A 16,900-nucleotide genomic window follows, 5' to 3' on the forward strand; every position below is an offset into this window, starting at 1 on the left:
CGCCGACACGGCCTGTTTCTAGGCATTTTTTTATATGTTTGGGTATGATTAGGGCACACGTGGGGCATATGTTTTTTATGTATGGGTCTCTCAAGAGCTGTGGCCAAGGCCGAGATGCATCAAGCAATGACTAAAGATTTTGTGGATGAACCTAATGGCCTAGTGGTACCCAATGATTGCTTGCTCTATGATTATTACGCGAGGAGATAAAGATTGAGAAGAGGAAGCAATTGTTCTCTCTTGAGACAGGCCAAGACAAAGGGAAAAAAAGAGTGCTGAAAAGGCAAACAAAGAAGTCTAATATGGTGCAAATGACTTCTCAGAGGTTGATTTATAGGTTGATCTTTTTTGCGAGTACTGTTGGAAATGTTCATAAGAAATTGCTACATTCTTTTTAACTCAAAAATTCATTCTCAATCATATGTTGCTTTTCAATGTTTTCAGATATTTCATGTAATGAAAAGAAAGGGGTCATTTGGCTATCATGCCTGTAAGAGCAAAGAAATGGTTGGCTCTGGATAATGAGGCTTTGTGTATGTACCCTCAAAGTATGCATAAGTTGTCCAAGTGGAAGCTGGAGATGTGTCCTTGGTGGATTGACCTTGAGAAGGATCATGTTTTAGAGTGGGAGAAGAAGCTCCATCAGCATTTCAAGCTTGGGCAGCATGTTGAGGTGGAGAAGGTGGTTGATAAGGCAGTGGAGAAAAAGAGACCTACACAAAGGAGACGTTAGTCGAGTTCTTTGTCAATGTAGGCATCTACTAACTATTGGTCATTGTCTTGAGTTGCTCGTTGCTTTTTTTTACATGTGTAAGACAAAGACAAAGTTGTGGAAGATAAGCCAAGGGTGGACTTATTGGATGATGAGATAGACATGAATATTGAGGATGCTCATGATGGTAAGTCATTTTCAACCTCTCTAGAATTGAGCTTGGAATATTCTTTTTGTTGTGTTGATAGTACATTATGTCAAGTTATGGTTTTTGACTTTCTGACTATCTTATCAACAATTGCATGAATAAGGAAAGTTTTTTTATTGTAAATCTTTCTTTGGGTTGTTATCAAGATGAGGGCCTTAATGGTGGCAAAACAACAAGATGAGGGCCTTAATGGCAAAACAACAAGGATTGTTTCTAAAAGAATGACAACATATGTTTACCAAAGCACATTTGCCAGTTTTGGATGTGTCATGTGGGGATGGTCCAAAGTGTTTGCTATTGTTGGGGATTATATTTCTATTAGCAAGGATTTTATGATTGGCACAAATAATGCATCTTACACCATATAGTTCATGAGCACATGATGCGATGCAAAAATTATCACCCAAGGGTAGACAATATGCAAGTTAAGGGAGATCACTTTCTTGGGCGACTGATTTAATATTTTTGGACCTCCCTTTTGGTGGAGTAATACATGGTGCCGACGACTCTAGGCCCCCATGCGATACAGTATCTGAGGACCATGTGCGGTATGGAGTTGGTTTGGTTGCATTTACTCTTGGTGATTCTGGCTGGTTGTTGACTATGGCATCGATGGGAGGTAATATTCCATGTATTGGAAGCTTGCAAGCCTTTCCTTTTGTCTTGCAATTTGTTTCATAAAAGTTATGTTATGTTTTATAGGAGAGACACTAGGTTGGGTTGACTGCTATTGGATTTGACACCGTGTTATTGTCATGCATCACTCACCCTATGGATACTATGAGACTGCTAGTTTCCGGATAGAGGTAGTGTGTTTAGTGGTGGTCTAGGGAATTTTGTTCGGTATATATAATTTTTTTCATTCATTAGATTGTTGTCATCGTGTTGGAGTATACCTCTTCTATGCTCTTTGTAGCTCGCAGACAAGGTATGATTCTTGCGATTTATTGCTTGGAGAGTGCACCTTTTTTTGAGGCGCTTCATATGCATCCTCTGGATTCGGTGGCATACCATTATTTGCCAGATGTATCTCGTGTTAGGGATCTTGGTGTTGATTTGAGCATAATGATGAGCTATGGTGGATCAAACACTAGAATCAACATCATTAACAAAGTGATTAAGAAATAATTAAGACGTAATTAGGAGGATGATTGATGAAGGAGGGTTGGAGGAGATAGTCAGTCGTTGATGGAGATGAAGGCCGTTGGTGGGGAGATAAATGAGAATACGAACTCCAAGAGAGGCAATAAATGAGATGAGTATCCTAGAAAATCCGTTTTTAATGCTACGCGACACGTCAGCGCCGCGTTTTCACCCGCCATTCCATGAATGCCACGTGGTAGCCCGCCGTGTACCTAGCACGTGTACAAGCTATAAAGTTTAATCAAAGCCCTTTTTAATGCTATGCGACACGTCAGCGCCGCCTAGTCGCCCTGGCAACGTGTGTTCGCTCTAAAGCCTAATCAAAGCCGTTAATCACGCCACCTTTTCGTCATCTTATCGATTTTGCCTTGTCCGTCCTCCTGCTTGCCTCTAGGTGACTTCCGACTACCGCCACAGTACTGAACCGATTTTCTACCTCCTGCACGACAGTCTCCATCCATTCTCACGCAAGAAATGTAAGTTTTTGTATACTACTTGATTGTTTTGTAAGTTTCTTGTATATTGCTTGTTTGTTTTGTTTTTTCTTTGACTGTTTGCCCTGTGCCATTGTTTTTTCTTTGACTGTTTGCCTTCTGCCGTGGTGATTCGATTCACCTTAAAGCACACGACGGGCCATTAGAATCTCAATACGCTCCATGTCTAATGGTGAATCGAATCACCATGGCAGAAGGCAAACGTAAGAGATTCGCGATAATCCTCCTCCCGTTGTAGAAAATCGAATCACTATAACGCGAGAAGGATTGTTTTGCTTTGTCTGGCCCTTAGACTCGCGTTATGGTGAATCGATTAACCATAACGCAAGACCAAGGGGCAAAGGATTCACGATAATCCACCTCGTATTGGTGTCAATTAATTCACCTCCTACACGACAGTCTCCATCCATTCCCACTCATAGAATGTGATGAAAGTGTATTACTTGATTGTTTTGTGAGTTTCTTGTATAATCCTTGATTGTTTTGTTTTTCCTTCGACTGTTTACCCTCTGCCATTGTTTTCTCTTCGACTGTTTGCCCTCTGTCATGGTGATTCGATTCACCGTAAAGCAGACGACGAGTCATTAGAATCTCAATACTGCTCTATGTGTTATGGTGAATCGAATCACCAAAATGCAAGATGGAATGGTAAGAGATTCGGGAGAACCCTCCTCCCGTTGTAGTAGATCGATTCACTATAACGCGAGGAGGATTGTTTTGCTTTGACTGGCTCTTAGTCTCGCGTTATAGTGAATCAAATCACTATAACGCAAGATCAAAGCTCAAAGGATGCACGATAATCGGCCTCTTATTGGTGTCAATGAATTCACCATAATGCGAGAAGGATTATTGTGTTTCTGTGGGCCTTCATCTCACGTTATCGTGAATGGATTCACCATAATGCGAGGAAGTGCATATTGCTTTCTTGGCCACCCTCTCTCGCTTTATGGTAAATTGTTAATCGTGTACTACTGAATAGCTAAGTTTTCTGCTTTTTCTTGCGTTTTCAGATGGCTCGTGTAAGGCATACAGCTAGACCCATTGACAATGCAGCTCCCTCATCTACTGGGAAGAAGATGGGCGTTCTGAAAGCCTCAAGATCCAGGAAATCAAGCAGTCCTTCCCGATTGTCCAAAACGCAACCTAGACTAAGGCGTTTCGCAGAGCATTCGGCAGCCCTGCGAGAAATCACAAAGTTCCAGATTGCCTTTCCAGAGGCTTGCCAGGAGAATTTGTGAGCAGAATGGAATTTTGTTTCGGTGGAAGGCATCGGCTCTGTTTTGCTTGCAGGAGGCCACAGAAGATTGGATGATCGAATTTTTTTTGGATAGTTACGTTCTTGCTGCCCATGCACACAGGGTGACAGTAATGAACAAAGATTTTTTCAGCCTAGTAGCCCTTCGTTTCAGATACGATAAGTTACTTAGACCAGTTACGTTTACTGATGAACGAATGTTACAAATTTTGGATGTCCGTCCTGTACAAAAAGTGAGAATTGAAGAGGTGACCGAGGGAGGTCCAGATCATGAACATCAGACTCGGGCAAATTTAATGACAAGCGCTCAAAGGGAACATCAAGCTGCAATGCTTGCATTGCAAACAAAAAGGGAAAATGTTCGCGCACTCCACGCCATGAATCGGGAGGCGCTGCAATTTTTGTTGCCGGAGTTCTATGTACCCTTTAATATTAGAGGGCATAGATGTTATTTCCCGATTCATGCTGAAGAAATTAACATTTTGTTTGATCCTAAAACTGAAGTCAACGACAAAGTGCTCAGATGTGTTTTAAGGTATACTCTTTTCTCTTTCCTCCCATAATTTTTCATTCTTGGCTCTTAAAGTTTATGCCTCACTCTTGATATGTTTCGTTGTGAAGTTTTGTTATTTCGCTATTGCCCGAGGATGTACAGCAAACGAGTGTTCCAGATTGATTCACTGGTCTCAACACTGTTGCTAGTAGAGTCAGTTCCGTACCTCGATGTGCTGAACTGGTTTCGGGAGGTCCAGCTGGACGATGCCCGAGTATTTTTTTTGGCATATCATGAAAAGTGAGTTTGTCTCTCTATCTCTCTTGCATGATGTTTATAGGAATCACCGTACACGAGTTATATAGTGCTTCCTTTGGATTGAAACTAATAGAAATCTATTGTGCAGTTCCCATTGGAGTCTTCTACTAGTCGACGTGCAAGAAAATGTCATTTACCTTGCAAATTCGACATCTGGTGTCCATGGAAATGTTTTGCTGTAAGTAAAAATCATTAAGATACATATTATTGTTTGAGTTAGAAGTTCGGATTGATCAGGATAATGATTGGTCTCTATTTACAGTGGTGTCAGGAAACTAATGGCAGCTTACGAGAGCCTCAGCATGGACATCGACACCCTAGATCGATCGACCATCCGAAGGGTTAGTGTCCCCAAACAAGAAGATGGCTACAGCTGTGGGTGGAGGGTTGCACTTAATGCAATGTTGCTGCTACGAAGCATTTTTCAGCTCCCTTCAGAGGATGTAAGCATTTTCAGCTGCCATACGCATGCGTGCTCTTGTTTATCTTCTTATATATTGTCATGTTGATCTTATTTATGCCTTGATGAATTGTGATGGCAGTTTCCATCAATGTCTCGCTACGTGGACCTAGACGTCCAAACGTTTAGGGAGGAAACGATTGCGAAATTGATCGAGGTCGCTGAAGTTATGCCTCCAGACGGGCCAGTGGACTTCATCCCGCCCAATCCACGAGGGGGGATAGGCCCCCCTGAGCCTCTTACATGGGCTCCATACTTGGGAGAAGAGCCATGGCTCCATCCTGAAGCCGATACCTATGGGTTCCAGTAATAAATAGTTTTTTCCTTCTTCCAACAAATGTACGTTCGTAAATATGCAGCTATACATGTACATTTATATTTTTTTGCACAGATCTAGTGTTATTGGAGAGAGAACATCAATTGTAAATACACTTTTCATTTGAAAATCAGAGGATCAAATTTGCTACTGTGTTCCTTCACTGCTTGCTTTCTTACTTTAAGCCTTTTTTGTGTACATAAAAATTCAATTGGGAAATTTTTGCCTTCATTACATTGTTTTAAACAATAAAGCATTACAAAAGCAATGTTCTGAATAGATAAGTTTATTGCATATGGAAAATACATTGTCACCGTATACATGGTCACATCATATATCTTCTAGTGCCTCCAATTCATGTGGGGCTGCAACATCTTTACAAATGATCTGATGCTCTCTTCTTTTACTTAGCTTCCGACCATCGAGCTTGAAGCAAAATTGATCTGGAGGATTCTGAATAGCTACTTCTAATTCCTTCCTAACATATTCGAGAGTCCAATTCTCTTCCACTTCCAATGTCAAAGATGGGTGACCCTGTCGAATCATAACTATATCTATCAAGCAAGAGTGGCTGCCATCTCTTGTATCTTGGTCCATGCTTTCCCAGTTGTTGTTGATCCATCGCCACCTTCTATAAGTAAATGACATGCACAGATGTTGCCTGGCAATATAGTATCTGATTCCAAAATATCATTAGGATAATTTTTTGAGTATAATCAAATAAACGTTGTAACTGTTTCACAAAAATACATTATAATGTTATAACACTCACCGAAATGCAATGTCGGAGGTGTTCAATCGACATTCGATCAAATCATCTCCCTTTGATGATTTCACTCTCCAACCTTTGTCAAACAAATGATCAAGCCAGGCTTCATCTACATCTTTGCACACAAAAGTTGTTCTAGTTTTTCTCAATTGTTTACAATCAGAAAATAAATGAACAAAGCATGCAATTGGAACAAACAAACTTAAGTGCACATTTCTTGCACCAATGCTAGGCTTCATAGCACATTTACTATCATTAAACATTTTGGTCCTGTATGACTCTATCACTTCTGTGTCAAGCAATGGCCACTCAGGACTATCAAGTGCGGGCAACGGAATACGTTCCAACTTTCCATGTCGACTCGATTGAGTGGGCAAGGTATAAAATGAGTCATAGAAATATGTTCTACTTCTTGCGAGGTCACTTGGTGCACGACCTTCATATTGAAGTTCCCCCACCTCACCATGTACGACATTCAAGAATCCCGTCAAGCATTGTGCAGGCTCCCACTCCTGAAGATTGGATGGGTACAAATCTGTGCAAGGCAGAAAAATGTATATCAATCACCTTATTTGCAACATTGAAATAAAAAACACAAGCACTTACAATGTGGTTTGTGTCTTGGAAGTCCTTCCAATGGTCCCACGTTGATCTCTTTTTGCATGAATACATGCTGGATCAACACTTCTTTGACAGTTTTCCCTCCTGGTGTCATCTTAAAGTCAAGGATCCTTCCTTTCCAATGTTTGGCCAAGTCTTCAGATGCCTTTCCCTTCACTCGATAGTGGCCTTGTTTTCCTGGCTGCATAGTGACCCAAGAGTACTTCCTGTATACTTGGGGAATCCATTCTTCGTTCTCGTCTTTTATGTTACTACTCCTTGCTCGTTTCAGTCCACTTTCGGGTGCCATGATAGATTAACAGACGTATGAGAAAGAAGAAGTAGCAGAAAGTGGATGACTGGGCTAACCGCTTTTGTGGATCAAGGAGGGAAGAAGAAATGAGGGACGGTGTGTTCTTTTGGGCGCCAAAGATGTTTCGAGATTCAAAAGTGGAACCAAGTTGAGGGAATAACCAGGAGAATGTGTATCTATCTATTCCAAGCATTCAAGCTTCATTAGTTCTAGGGGTGGTGGAAAGAATTTTTTAGTGCTCCACGTCTAACACAGGAATGTGGAAAACATTCTTTTATTGTGTTAGTTTCTGACAAAAAAACGGTTTTAAATATTTTAAGACAAGGTGATGGTTTTTTTTAATATTTCATGAAGATAAGAGTTTCTCCACGTTTTGGGTGGGTTTGTACAGAGGTCCCACCACCGGTGAATCTCGTTCGTAGATTACATGTCACTCAATCTATGTGTCTATTATTATATTATTGTTGAAACAGCCCTCTTTTGAGTCCAGAATTTTCCTAATGATCTAGTGCTTAGATTTATAACATACACATTTTTTATTAAACCCTATACCGCTTGCAAATGTGAGCATATATATCTAGCACAAAATGGATTGTAACACCTCAGATCTACATGTATTGTAATGTGAGGCTTCTCCAATTAAATAGCTTCCTATCTAACGATACAAGGAACATCCGCTCAGGTGCACAACACTGGAAAGAAAAAAATGCATGTACCCGAGTGGAAATTTTGTAATTTGTGTGGAAAACTCATGGAATGGGAATGTGTTTATTTTCATATATGTAAATCAGAAGCACCCCACGTATTAGGGATCTTTTTTTTGTAGTATTAAGAAATCGTGCAAAAAATGTGATTATCCACAACTATCGTCGGTGCATCAAAATGACTAAGACAACTAATAGAGAAGAGTGACAAGGGAAAAAGACTCACAATGTCCTTTGCAAATGCTCATCCTCCTTCACATGCACCTTAACCTCCTCCTCAGGCTTCTTCACGGCCTTTCTCTCAAAATGTTAAAGACTCAATTACATAGAAAAAAGCTATAAATGTGAATGCACGTGGCCAAGATCAAAGAGAATGTAATAGAGAAATGGAGAGCATAACATCCTCAAAGCACTTTGGGTCGCATGGTGGTAGTAGTAGTGTTTCCAACAAAGACATAAGCTTTGTTTGCAAGAATGCTATTGTGCAACGATTCCAGAAGAGGCTCAACTAATCGCTGGCCAATGCAATATATTTTACTGGAGCTTTAATGTCTATGGTCAATCGAGAGGAGTGGAAATTAGCATGGAAAAAAATAGGAGAGTATGGTGCTAGTTTTAGTCCTCCCTCATATCATCAAATGAGAAATGATTAGCTAGATAAATGCTATGCAAGTGTTAAAGAGAAGGTTGAATGATAAATTTTGGACAATTTATCACTGTGTCTAGATGTATAATTTTTTATGATGGATGGTTAAATGTGCAAATCCAACCTCTCATTAATGTCATTCTTGTGTCTCCTCAAGGAGAATGTTTTATCAAGTCACTAGTGGCTTAGGTTAAATAAAATTCGGTGCGCATATAGCTGAAGTTCTTGCATAGGTAATCAAAGATGTGGGTCCAACAAATGTTATCCACGTTATCATGGATAATGCAAAAAAATATTGATCTGCCCCGCCGACAACAAAATATTAGTCTCATTACACACACATACATGCATGTGGATGTAATACACACTCTTTGAATCTAGTATTAAATTATTGGTATAAAAGTGCACATACAATTTCATTTAGAGAGTCACATCCTCAATTCCATTTCTTCCTACAGATTGTGCAAGTAATCCTTGCCTGGTGGTCTTGATCGTGTTGTTATAGTTGCTCACAATGAAGTTAGGGCACCAAATTGTGAGTACAAGGAAGGAAAGAGCTAGGATTGTATTGAGAAAAAGCTTATGGTAATGAAAATTTACCAGTAGGAAAAATTGACCTAAAGGAATTTAGTTAAATTTATCTTTTTGCATAGATAAATTTAAATGATGAAAGAGGAATTCCCACCATATTGGAATTCAAATATTTAAATGAGGAAAGTGTAATTCCTAGTGTAAAGGAATTAATGGAGATTTTTACTTAAATTTTAAGAGAAAATTTAGTTAAATTTATCTTTTTGCATAGATAAGTTTACCAGAATGTTAGAGAAAACTTATGTTTTTCTAAGAGGAGGTTTGTTGGAACAACTGGTGGGGAGTCATCAAGGGATGTCGCTCGCGCCAAAGCCTGCCGAGGTCTTGACCAGCCTCGGTACGGTTAAAATGGTGCGCTTTCGGTATGATGGGTGAGGACCGACGAAGCGGTCCCTGCGTGAAGTGCTAGGACACCTAAGGAGGATCCTAGAGGGTTCTGACCAGGCGATACATGGGCTCGTGGGGTGCTAGGACACCCATGCGTATGTCGAGGAAGATTTTGGATGGACTCGAAATTTTGGAAAGATTTTTGGGAACCAAATTTTGATATTGGATCTCGTTGGTTGGCCAGCTGGTCTTCAACGGAGAGTCCAGAGGATATTATTGTAATACAATGGACTCAAAATTTTAGAAAATGATGATCAGAAATATTATGATTTCTATTGAGGGATTGTTTTAAAACCAGTCGAATCTGTTATAAATGGTAATTTCATATTGGGTGTGTACGTGTGGTATGCCTACCTTAATCTTTGCATGAATTGCCGGCGGCTAGGGGGCCTGGGAACTCTTTTCCTTAGTACCCGGGCAAAAACACAACCAAATCTTTATAAAGGAATCCCACCAATATAGTGGTCGGCGGGTGGTTGGCTAACCCATGGGCCGGATGTAGGCTGGATCGGAGGATTCCTGAGAAACAACTAGATGCGATTAGTTACGTTAATTAGTTTAAATCCTGAGAAGACCTTGTTCTGTGGGAGGGGATTAGTGGTTGTGCCTCGTAAATGAGGAAAAAAGTGGTGATTCCATGGACCAAGTGCAAGTCTCTTCTTGATCTGACTAGGTGACTTTAGGTTCGGTCAGATCAATTTAACTAGTTAAGACTTTGACTCGTTAGAGTAATTCCCCATCAGAAGATTTTTTCTCCATGGCAGCGGAATCGCCCGTGCCTTCCAGGCAAGGGGAGACTTTCGGGCCCAGGCTAGCCTCTCGTCCTTGGACATCCGCGGGCGAGGCCTCGGGTGTGGATCCCCACCCCGCGCGGAAGGCCGACGCCACTTCCGCCGGCAGGGCACTGCGGAGGGGGTAGGGACCTCACAACTGGTATCAGAGCTTTGTTGAAAGCTAACAAGGATAAACAAATTCTTATCAAAAATTGAGAAAAAAAAACTCAGAAAAAGCATTTTTCATAATGTATTTTCATTCCGCAAAATGGTTTGCAGGGCAGTATGTCCACGCCTCTTGTGACTAGCGTGCAATGCTGAGGTAGAACCTCTCATTGGCCATGAATTTTTCATAATGTATTTTCATTCCGCAAAATGGTTTGCAGGGCAGTATGTCCACGCCTCTTGTGACTAGCGTGCAATGCTGAGGTAGAACCTCTCATTGGCCATGAATTTGATGAAGCTGAAATTGGTACATGGTGTCATTCTATATCATTCAATGCCTCGAAATTTCAGACTTTCATGCCAAATCTACAAACTCCTTAGTTGCGTTATTCCTAAGGAGAAGATAATAGCTCCCTTGGCAGTAAGAGAAGGTTTGTATCAGGGCATGGCTATGGCCCAATACCACCGTCTTATGCATCTCTCGTCGAGGAGATTTTGATTTCTGGAGCCGAGCTGCTCTATGTACATATTGCAACTTTTATATAAATAAAGAAATGTTTTCTGGAGAAAAATTTCCTGTTGTATAAGTGATTGTTTATGGACGAACTGATAAAGAAAAATCTGTTACCAAACATATGTCATAGATCTCCAATAAGATCATTTATCTTGTTTAAGAAATTGTTTTCCGAATCCCTTAAGTCTTAAGAACTCGTGGATGATATCAAAATAAAAATTTAATAATATATTATTTTTGGCAGAATCATGAGACCAGGAAACCGTGGCCGTCAAAGCAGCAGCCAAACCCTCTCTCTGAAGATGATGAGCTTGACCCCGACGTTTGCAAGGCTCTTCATAGAACTTAGCTAGGACCCTTCAAAGGAGAAGGGAAGAACTTGGGCGAGGCTGTGGAGAAATGGGTGGAACCATGGAAGAATATTTTGACATCACAGGCTACAATGAGTGAAGCAAAATGGCTCTTGCTAGGCTAAAAATAGTGGAAATAGCCAGGGTGACATGGAGGAGCCTTTGTGACACCAACTGTCTGGATAGGAATACTTAGTCCTGGAACGACCTTAAAACCTGTTTGAGGAAAAGATTTTGTCCCCCTGGGTTTTTGGAAACCAAAATGAACGAATTCTTAGAGCTAAAGCAGGGGAGCAAAACCATCGATGAATATCACCAGGCCTTTGCTCTTCTACTCAAATATTCACCACCTCTAGATGAAGAGCAACTCATGGCCAAGTTCATTCGGGGAATGAACGAACCCTTGGACACACTCGTCAAGAATGCCAAGCCAGTGTCCATGGCTGAAGCTGTCAGAATGGCGAAGGACTTTGCCAAGGCCTTCATCGTGAAAGTCCCTCCAAAGCTAGCTCCCTCATCCTTTAAAAGACTTCAGACACTGGGAAGTTCTGCCAAAGCCTTCATCGTGAAAGTCCCTCCAAAGCCAGCTCCCTCATCCTTTAAAAGACTTCAGACACTGTCTCTAAGTTCTTCCAACTTAGAGACAGCAAGGTCCTAACCAGAATGTGGAGATGGGAAGCTTCATAAATGAAGGAAGGCCTTTCCCCTGAAGTACATTCTCAAGAACTTCGGCTCTCTCCAGAATGCAAAGGGAAGAGCTTTGAAGCGAGAACAAATGCTTTGGATGTTAGGGATTTGGGCACCAGCTCAAGGATTGCCCATCTCCTTCGTTGGGCCAAGGAAGCCAAGGTCCCCGAGTTCAGAGACCGACTCCTTCATATATCAGTCCAATCAGGGTCCCCCGTGCCAGAATCAGGGTAACCTAAGAAGAGTGCCATCTCAGCCTGCAGCCTCCATGCAAAATAGTCTCCGAACTCCCTCCCATAATTGGAATAACAAGAGAGAGTCCCACCTCAGACTGCAGCAGCCAGAGCAGTCACCATAGCTGAGGAAGTAGAGGAAGAGAAAGGACAGATCTATGCAGCAATAGAGCATCAAGGGAATAACCGTCAATTCTCAGTCCTCCAGACTCCAGCAGAGTACCAGGGTAAGCAATTCAAGCTTTTGATTGATTCAGGCAGTACTCATTCTTTTATTTTCCCAGGATGTCTATGTAAATTAGTCCTAAATCAAAAATCAGGGAAACCTATGCAAGTGGAATTAGCCAGTGGGAAGATTCTTTTCACTCACCTTAAGACTGACCTTATTCAGTTTAGCCTAGATGGGAACGTAACAGAGTGCCAATTTTCAGAGTCCTACCCCTAGGAATATATGATGGAATCCTTGGAATGGATTGGCTCCAAAAGAATCAGGCTGAAATTCATTGTCACAAAGGAACCATCTCTTTCCTTGACCTTCACGGGAATAAAGTTCAAGGAATTGGAATTTTCGGATCCCCAGTGTTACAATCAGTCAAGGCTTCAAAATTATTAAAAGGGCTCAGAAAGAAGCAAGCTGTGTATGTCATTAATCCAGTGACATAAAATGCAAGGCTAAACAACCAAAGTGGTTAAGTGAGTATGCAGATGTGTTTCCTGAAGAGCTGGACTGAGATGCCTCCATCTCATGAAGTAGATCATGAGATCGAATTAACCCCCGAAGCTCAGCCCCAGTAGCCCAGCGTGCATACAAAATGTTAGTCCCTAAAGCCATGGAACTTAAGGAACAGTTAAGACAACTCTTAGAGCAGGGATTCGTCAGACCCAGTGTCTCACCTTGGGGTGCGCCCATTCTCTTTCAAAAGAAGAAAGATGGAATGTTCAGACTCTGTATTGACTACAGAGGACTGAATCAATTAACAATTAAGAATAAGTATCTAATTCCTAGGATTGATGAATTTTTGGATCGGTTAAGTGGGACCCAAATGTTCACAATGATAGATCTCAAATCTGGGTACTACCAGATCAGAATCAAGGAGCAGGACATCCCAAAGACAGCATTCAATACTCGCTATGGGCATTATGAGTTCACAATCATGCCATTTGGATTGACTAATGCATGACTTTGTTCTTGTCTTCTTTGATGATATCTTGGTATACTCAAAGAATGCTGCAGACCATGAAGATCATGTGCGCAAGGTTTTAGAAATCCTAAGAAAACACCAACTCTTTGCAAAGAAGAGCAAATGTTCTTTCTCCGTTTAACCAGGTGGAATACTTGGGATTCATAGTGTCAAAGGATGGGATTTCTCCTGACCCTGCAAAGATCCAAGCAGTCGTAGAATGGCCAGAACCCAAGTTTGTAAAGGAAGTTAGAGGATTCATAGGGTTAACCGGATGGTATAGGATCTTTATACCTAGGTATGCTCAGATAGCATCCCCCTTAACTAACCTTCTCAAGAAGAGTACACTTTTTCAGTGGACTGCAATGTGTCAGAGTGCCTTTGACAAGCTAAAGATAGCCTTAGTAACCAACCCTGTCCTTAAATTGCCAGATTTTACCAAACACTTTGAGGTAGTTATACTGATGCCAGTGGGTTCACCTTAGGTGGTGCTCTGATGCAGGAAGGTCATGAAGTGACCTATGAATCCAGAAAACTAAGAACACATGAGAGGAATTATGCCATCCACCATGATTTGGAGTTACTCTCAGTAGTGTATGCTCTGAAGTTGTGGAGGCATTATCTTTTGGGACAAAGGTTCACCTTGATGATAGATCATCAAAGTTTGAAGTGGATCTTCACCCAATGGGATCTCAACATGCATCACAGGAGATGGATGCAAATCTTGCAAGAATTTGATTTTGAAATAAAGTATCGACCGGGGAAAGAAAATGTGGTTGCAGATGCGCTCAGCAAAAAACCCTCCTTGCTTGTAATAACAGTGGTGTCAAATCCATTGATCAATGAAGCAAAGGAGAAAATCTTACAGGACAAATTCTTTGCCCCTATTGCAACCCTTCTGATGCAAGAAAGCAAGACTCCTTAGGAAATGAGTCGAGTTCTTAGATACAAACAGGATGATGAAGGATGCATGTATTATAATAATCGGCTATGTATCCCCAATGATGAGGGAATAAAGGGAAGAATTCTGAGAGAAGCCCATGATAGCCTGATAGTTGGACATCCAGGGTTTATAAAAACCTATATGTCTGTGAAGGAAAGCTTCTTCTGGCCACGACTCAAAAAGGATGTACTTGATCATGTGCGAAAATGCTTGATGTGCCAAAGAGTCAAGGCAGAGAGAGTCAAGATGCCAGGGAAACTACAGCCTCTAGACATTCCACAGATGAAGTGGGAATGCATCAGTATGGACTTTGTCATTGGATTACCTTTTGAGTGTAATCAGATTACAACTCCATTTTTGTGGTAGTTGACAGGCCAACCAAAGTTGCCCATCTGATTCCAGTGAAAGAAACATACACTGCAATGGATGTTGCCAGAGTTTTTCTTAAGGATATCTTCAGATTACATGGTTTACCCAGGAGGATAGTAAGTGACAAAGATCCCAAATTCACATCGAAATTATGGACTACGTTCTTTGAAGTAGTAGGAACTTTCTTGGATCTCAGCACAGTCTATCACCCCAAAACAGATGGCCAAACAGAAAGGGTGAATCAGGTAATAGAAGATATCCTTTAGTCATGCTGTGGGCAGGGAACCCAAGAAGTGGTTAAGTCATCTGCATCATTCTAGTCGAATTTGCTTACAATGCTTCTTATCATCGAAGCATTGGGATGAGTCCCTTCAAAGCTTTGTATGGACAAGATTGCCTTACACCGTTGACTTGGTCTAACCCATTGATCGGAGTTGAAATGTCCAGATAAATGCTTGATGACATGGACCAATAGCAGATGCATCAATCCGTAAAGATATAAAGGCAGCCCAAGACAGACAAAAGCATTATGCAGATAAAAAGAGGCCAGAGAGAGAGTTTGAAGAGTCAGATATGGTCTTTATTCGAGTACGACCAAAAAGAAGTTCCTTATCCTTAGGGAAGTACAAGAAGCTCTCTCCCAAATACTGTGGGCCGTATGCTCTCATAAAGAAAGTGGGCGATCTAGCCTACAAAATTCTTCTGGCTCCCCATCTCAAGGTACATGATGTATTCCATGTCAGTTTGGTTAAGAAGTATGTACCTAGCCCGAGTCACATGCTTGATGTGATGAATAATTGATCTCTTCGACTCAAGACCAGATGGTACTCCAACCTGAGGAAATCCTTGACGTTCGGGAGAAGATTCTCAGGAGCAGAGTCCTTAGAAAATTCTTAGTAAAGTGGAAGTTCTTCCCTCTAGAAGACGCCACCTAGGAGAAAGAAGAAGAGTTGGCCAAGGATTACCCCCACTTTTCGAGATGAGGACATCTCGCGTTTTTCAAGTGGGAGAGGATGTAAGATTCCTCCTCAGCTTGAATAACAAATAAGTCTCTACTTCAATCCCTTGTAATCATTCTATGTTTCTGAATACAAGAAAATATTATTTTTCCTTGTTTGGCCTAGTGAGATAAAAATTTCTAGAGAGTGGTAAATCAATATTGGGATATTTTTGGATAAATAAATTCTATAAATATCAAAAAATATTTTCCTAAAATAAAAAATCAAAATAGATTTTCCAAGATACAATTGGGATTAATTAAAAATGATTTAGAAGACCTTAGTCTAAGGGTCAAGATTTTCTGAAAATTTTGGATTAAGGTTCCTATGGACCAATAAGATTAATCCAAGTGTTGGGATAAGATAAATCCAAAGAATAAAAAAAATACCAAAAAATGAGTAAATGCCCCACATAAGATGAAGAGTTGCCTAAGTACTAGATTTATTAGTTAAAAATTATGAAGTATTAATAAAAAAATAAGATATTTTGAAGTAATCATTCATTTTTGACACATTGGTAAGGAGAAGGGGGCCCTTCAAGGAGGCACCTATTTCACATGTATGGATGAGTTTTAAACTCAAAAATAATAGGATATTTTTATCTCTCCTCTCTCCTAGATCAAACCAAATAAAAAAGGGAGCCAAACTGTCCAAATCTTGTCCAAATTCAGCCAAACTGAAGCTGGAAAATTCTAGAACTCAGTTGGACTCAGCTAGTGGCCTCCCTCACCTATAAATAGATCCTCATTCTTTTGTATTCTCATCTGTGAACTAAACTATGCCGGTATTACTCTAAGATAAGCTTATTTTCTATTAGCCTCTACAAATTGAAGAGATTAGAGCTTCTCTCTCTCTTCTACAAATTGAAGATTGGAGCTTCTCTCTCTCTTCAATCTTCCTTGGAGTCTTCATCAACATACCAAACCAATTGATTGGTTGGGGGCCTCTACTTTGATTAAAGAATCAAGCAATCTAGAAGGTAAAGTGTGGTTTATGGTCCTTTTTTTTTAAAATCTCCAAATGTTTCTCTCTTCTCAACCCCTCTCAAGCTTGAGAAGCATTCAATTTAATGGATTTTCAATACAATTGAAGTTCTTTAATGAATTGTAGTGATAAAACACATAAATTTCCATTTATGCTTAAATTATAATATTTTTTTTTAAAGCATTTCTCTCTCTCCCCCAAGAATGGTCATTCGTATGACCTATTCTATATTCAAATGAAGCTTCTCATGAAGAAATTCTCTAATCTAAAAGTAATTTCTATGCTTGTCCAATT

General features: G+C 40.6%; 1 protein-coding gene across 1 annotated transcript; it reads left to right on the forward strand.

Moving 5' to 3' along the window:
- The first annotated feature begins 580 nt into the window (after nucleotides 1-580).
- Nucleotides 581-5,393, forward strand: LOC147606252 (uncharacterized). Its single transcript, XM_086792936.1, has 4 exons — nucleotides 581-728; nucleotides 816-899; nucleotides 4,945-5,066; nucleotides 5,166-5,393. The coding sequence occupies exons 1-4, from the start codon at nucleotides 581-583 to the stop codon at nucleotides 5,391-5,393; spliced, it is 582 nt and encodes a 193-aa protein (XP_086649062.1).
- The last annotated feature ends 11,507 nt before the right edge of the window (nucleotides 5,394-16,900 follow it).

Source organism: Cibotium barometz, chromosome 58 (assembly GCF_041138505.1).
Source record: "Cibotium barometz isolate CiBa-2024 chromosome 58, ASM4113850v1, whole genome shotgun sequence".
In the NCBI taxonomy this organism is placed as follows: domain Eukaryota; kingdom Viridiplantae; phylum Streptophyta; class Polypodiopsida; order Cyatheales; family Cibotiaceae; genus Cibotium; species Cibotium barometz.

What these genes read in the sequence shown, in the direction of transcription:
- LOC147606252 (XM_086792936.1), top strand. Translation starts at nt 581, where the DNA reads ATGTGTCCTTGGTGGATTGACCTTGAGAAGGATCATGTTTTAGAGTGG. An exon ending in GAGACCTACACAAAGGAGAC is followed by an intron (nt 729 to 815) that starts GTTAGTCGAGTT and finishes TACATGTGTAAG; the next exon opens with ACAAAGACAAAGTTGTGGAA. An exon ending in TATTGAGGATGCTCATGATG is followed by an intron (nt 900 to 4,944) that starts GTAAGTCATTTT and finishes TCGACACCCTAG; the next exon opens with ATCGATCGACCATCCGAAGG.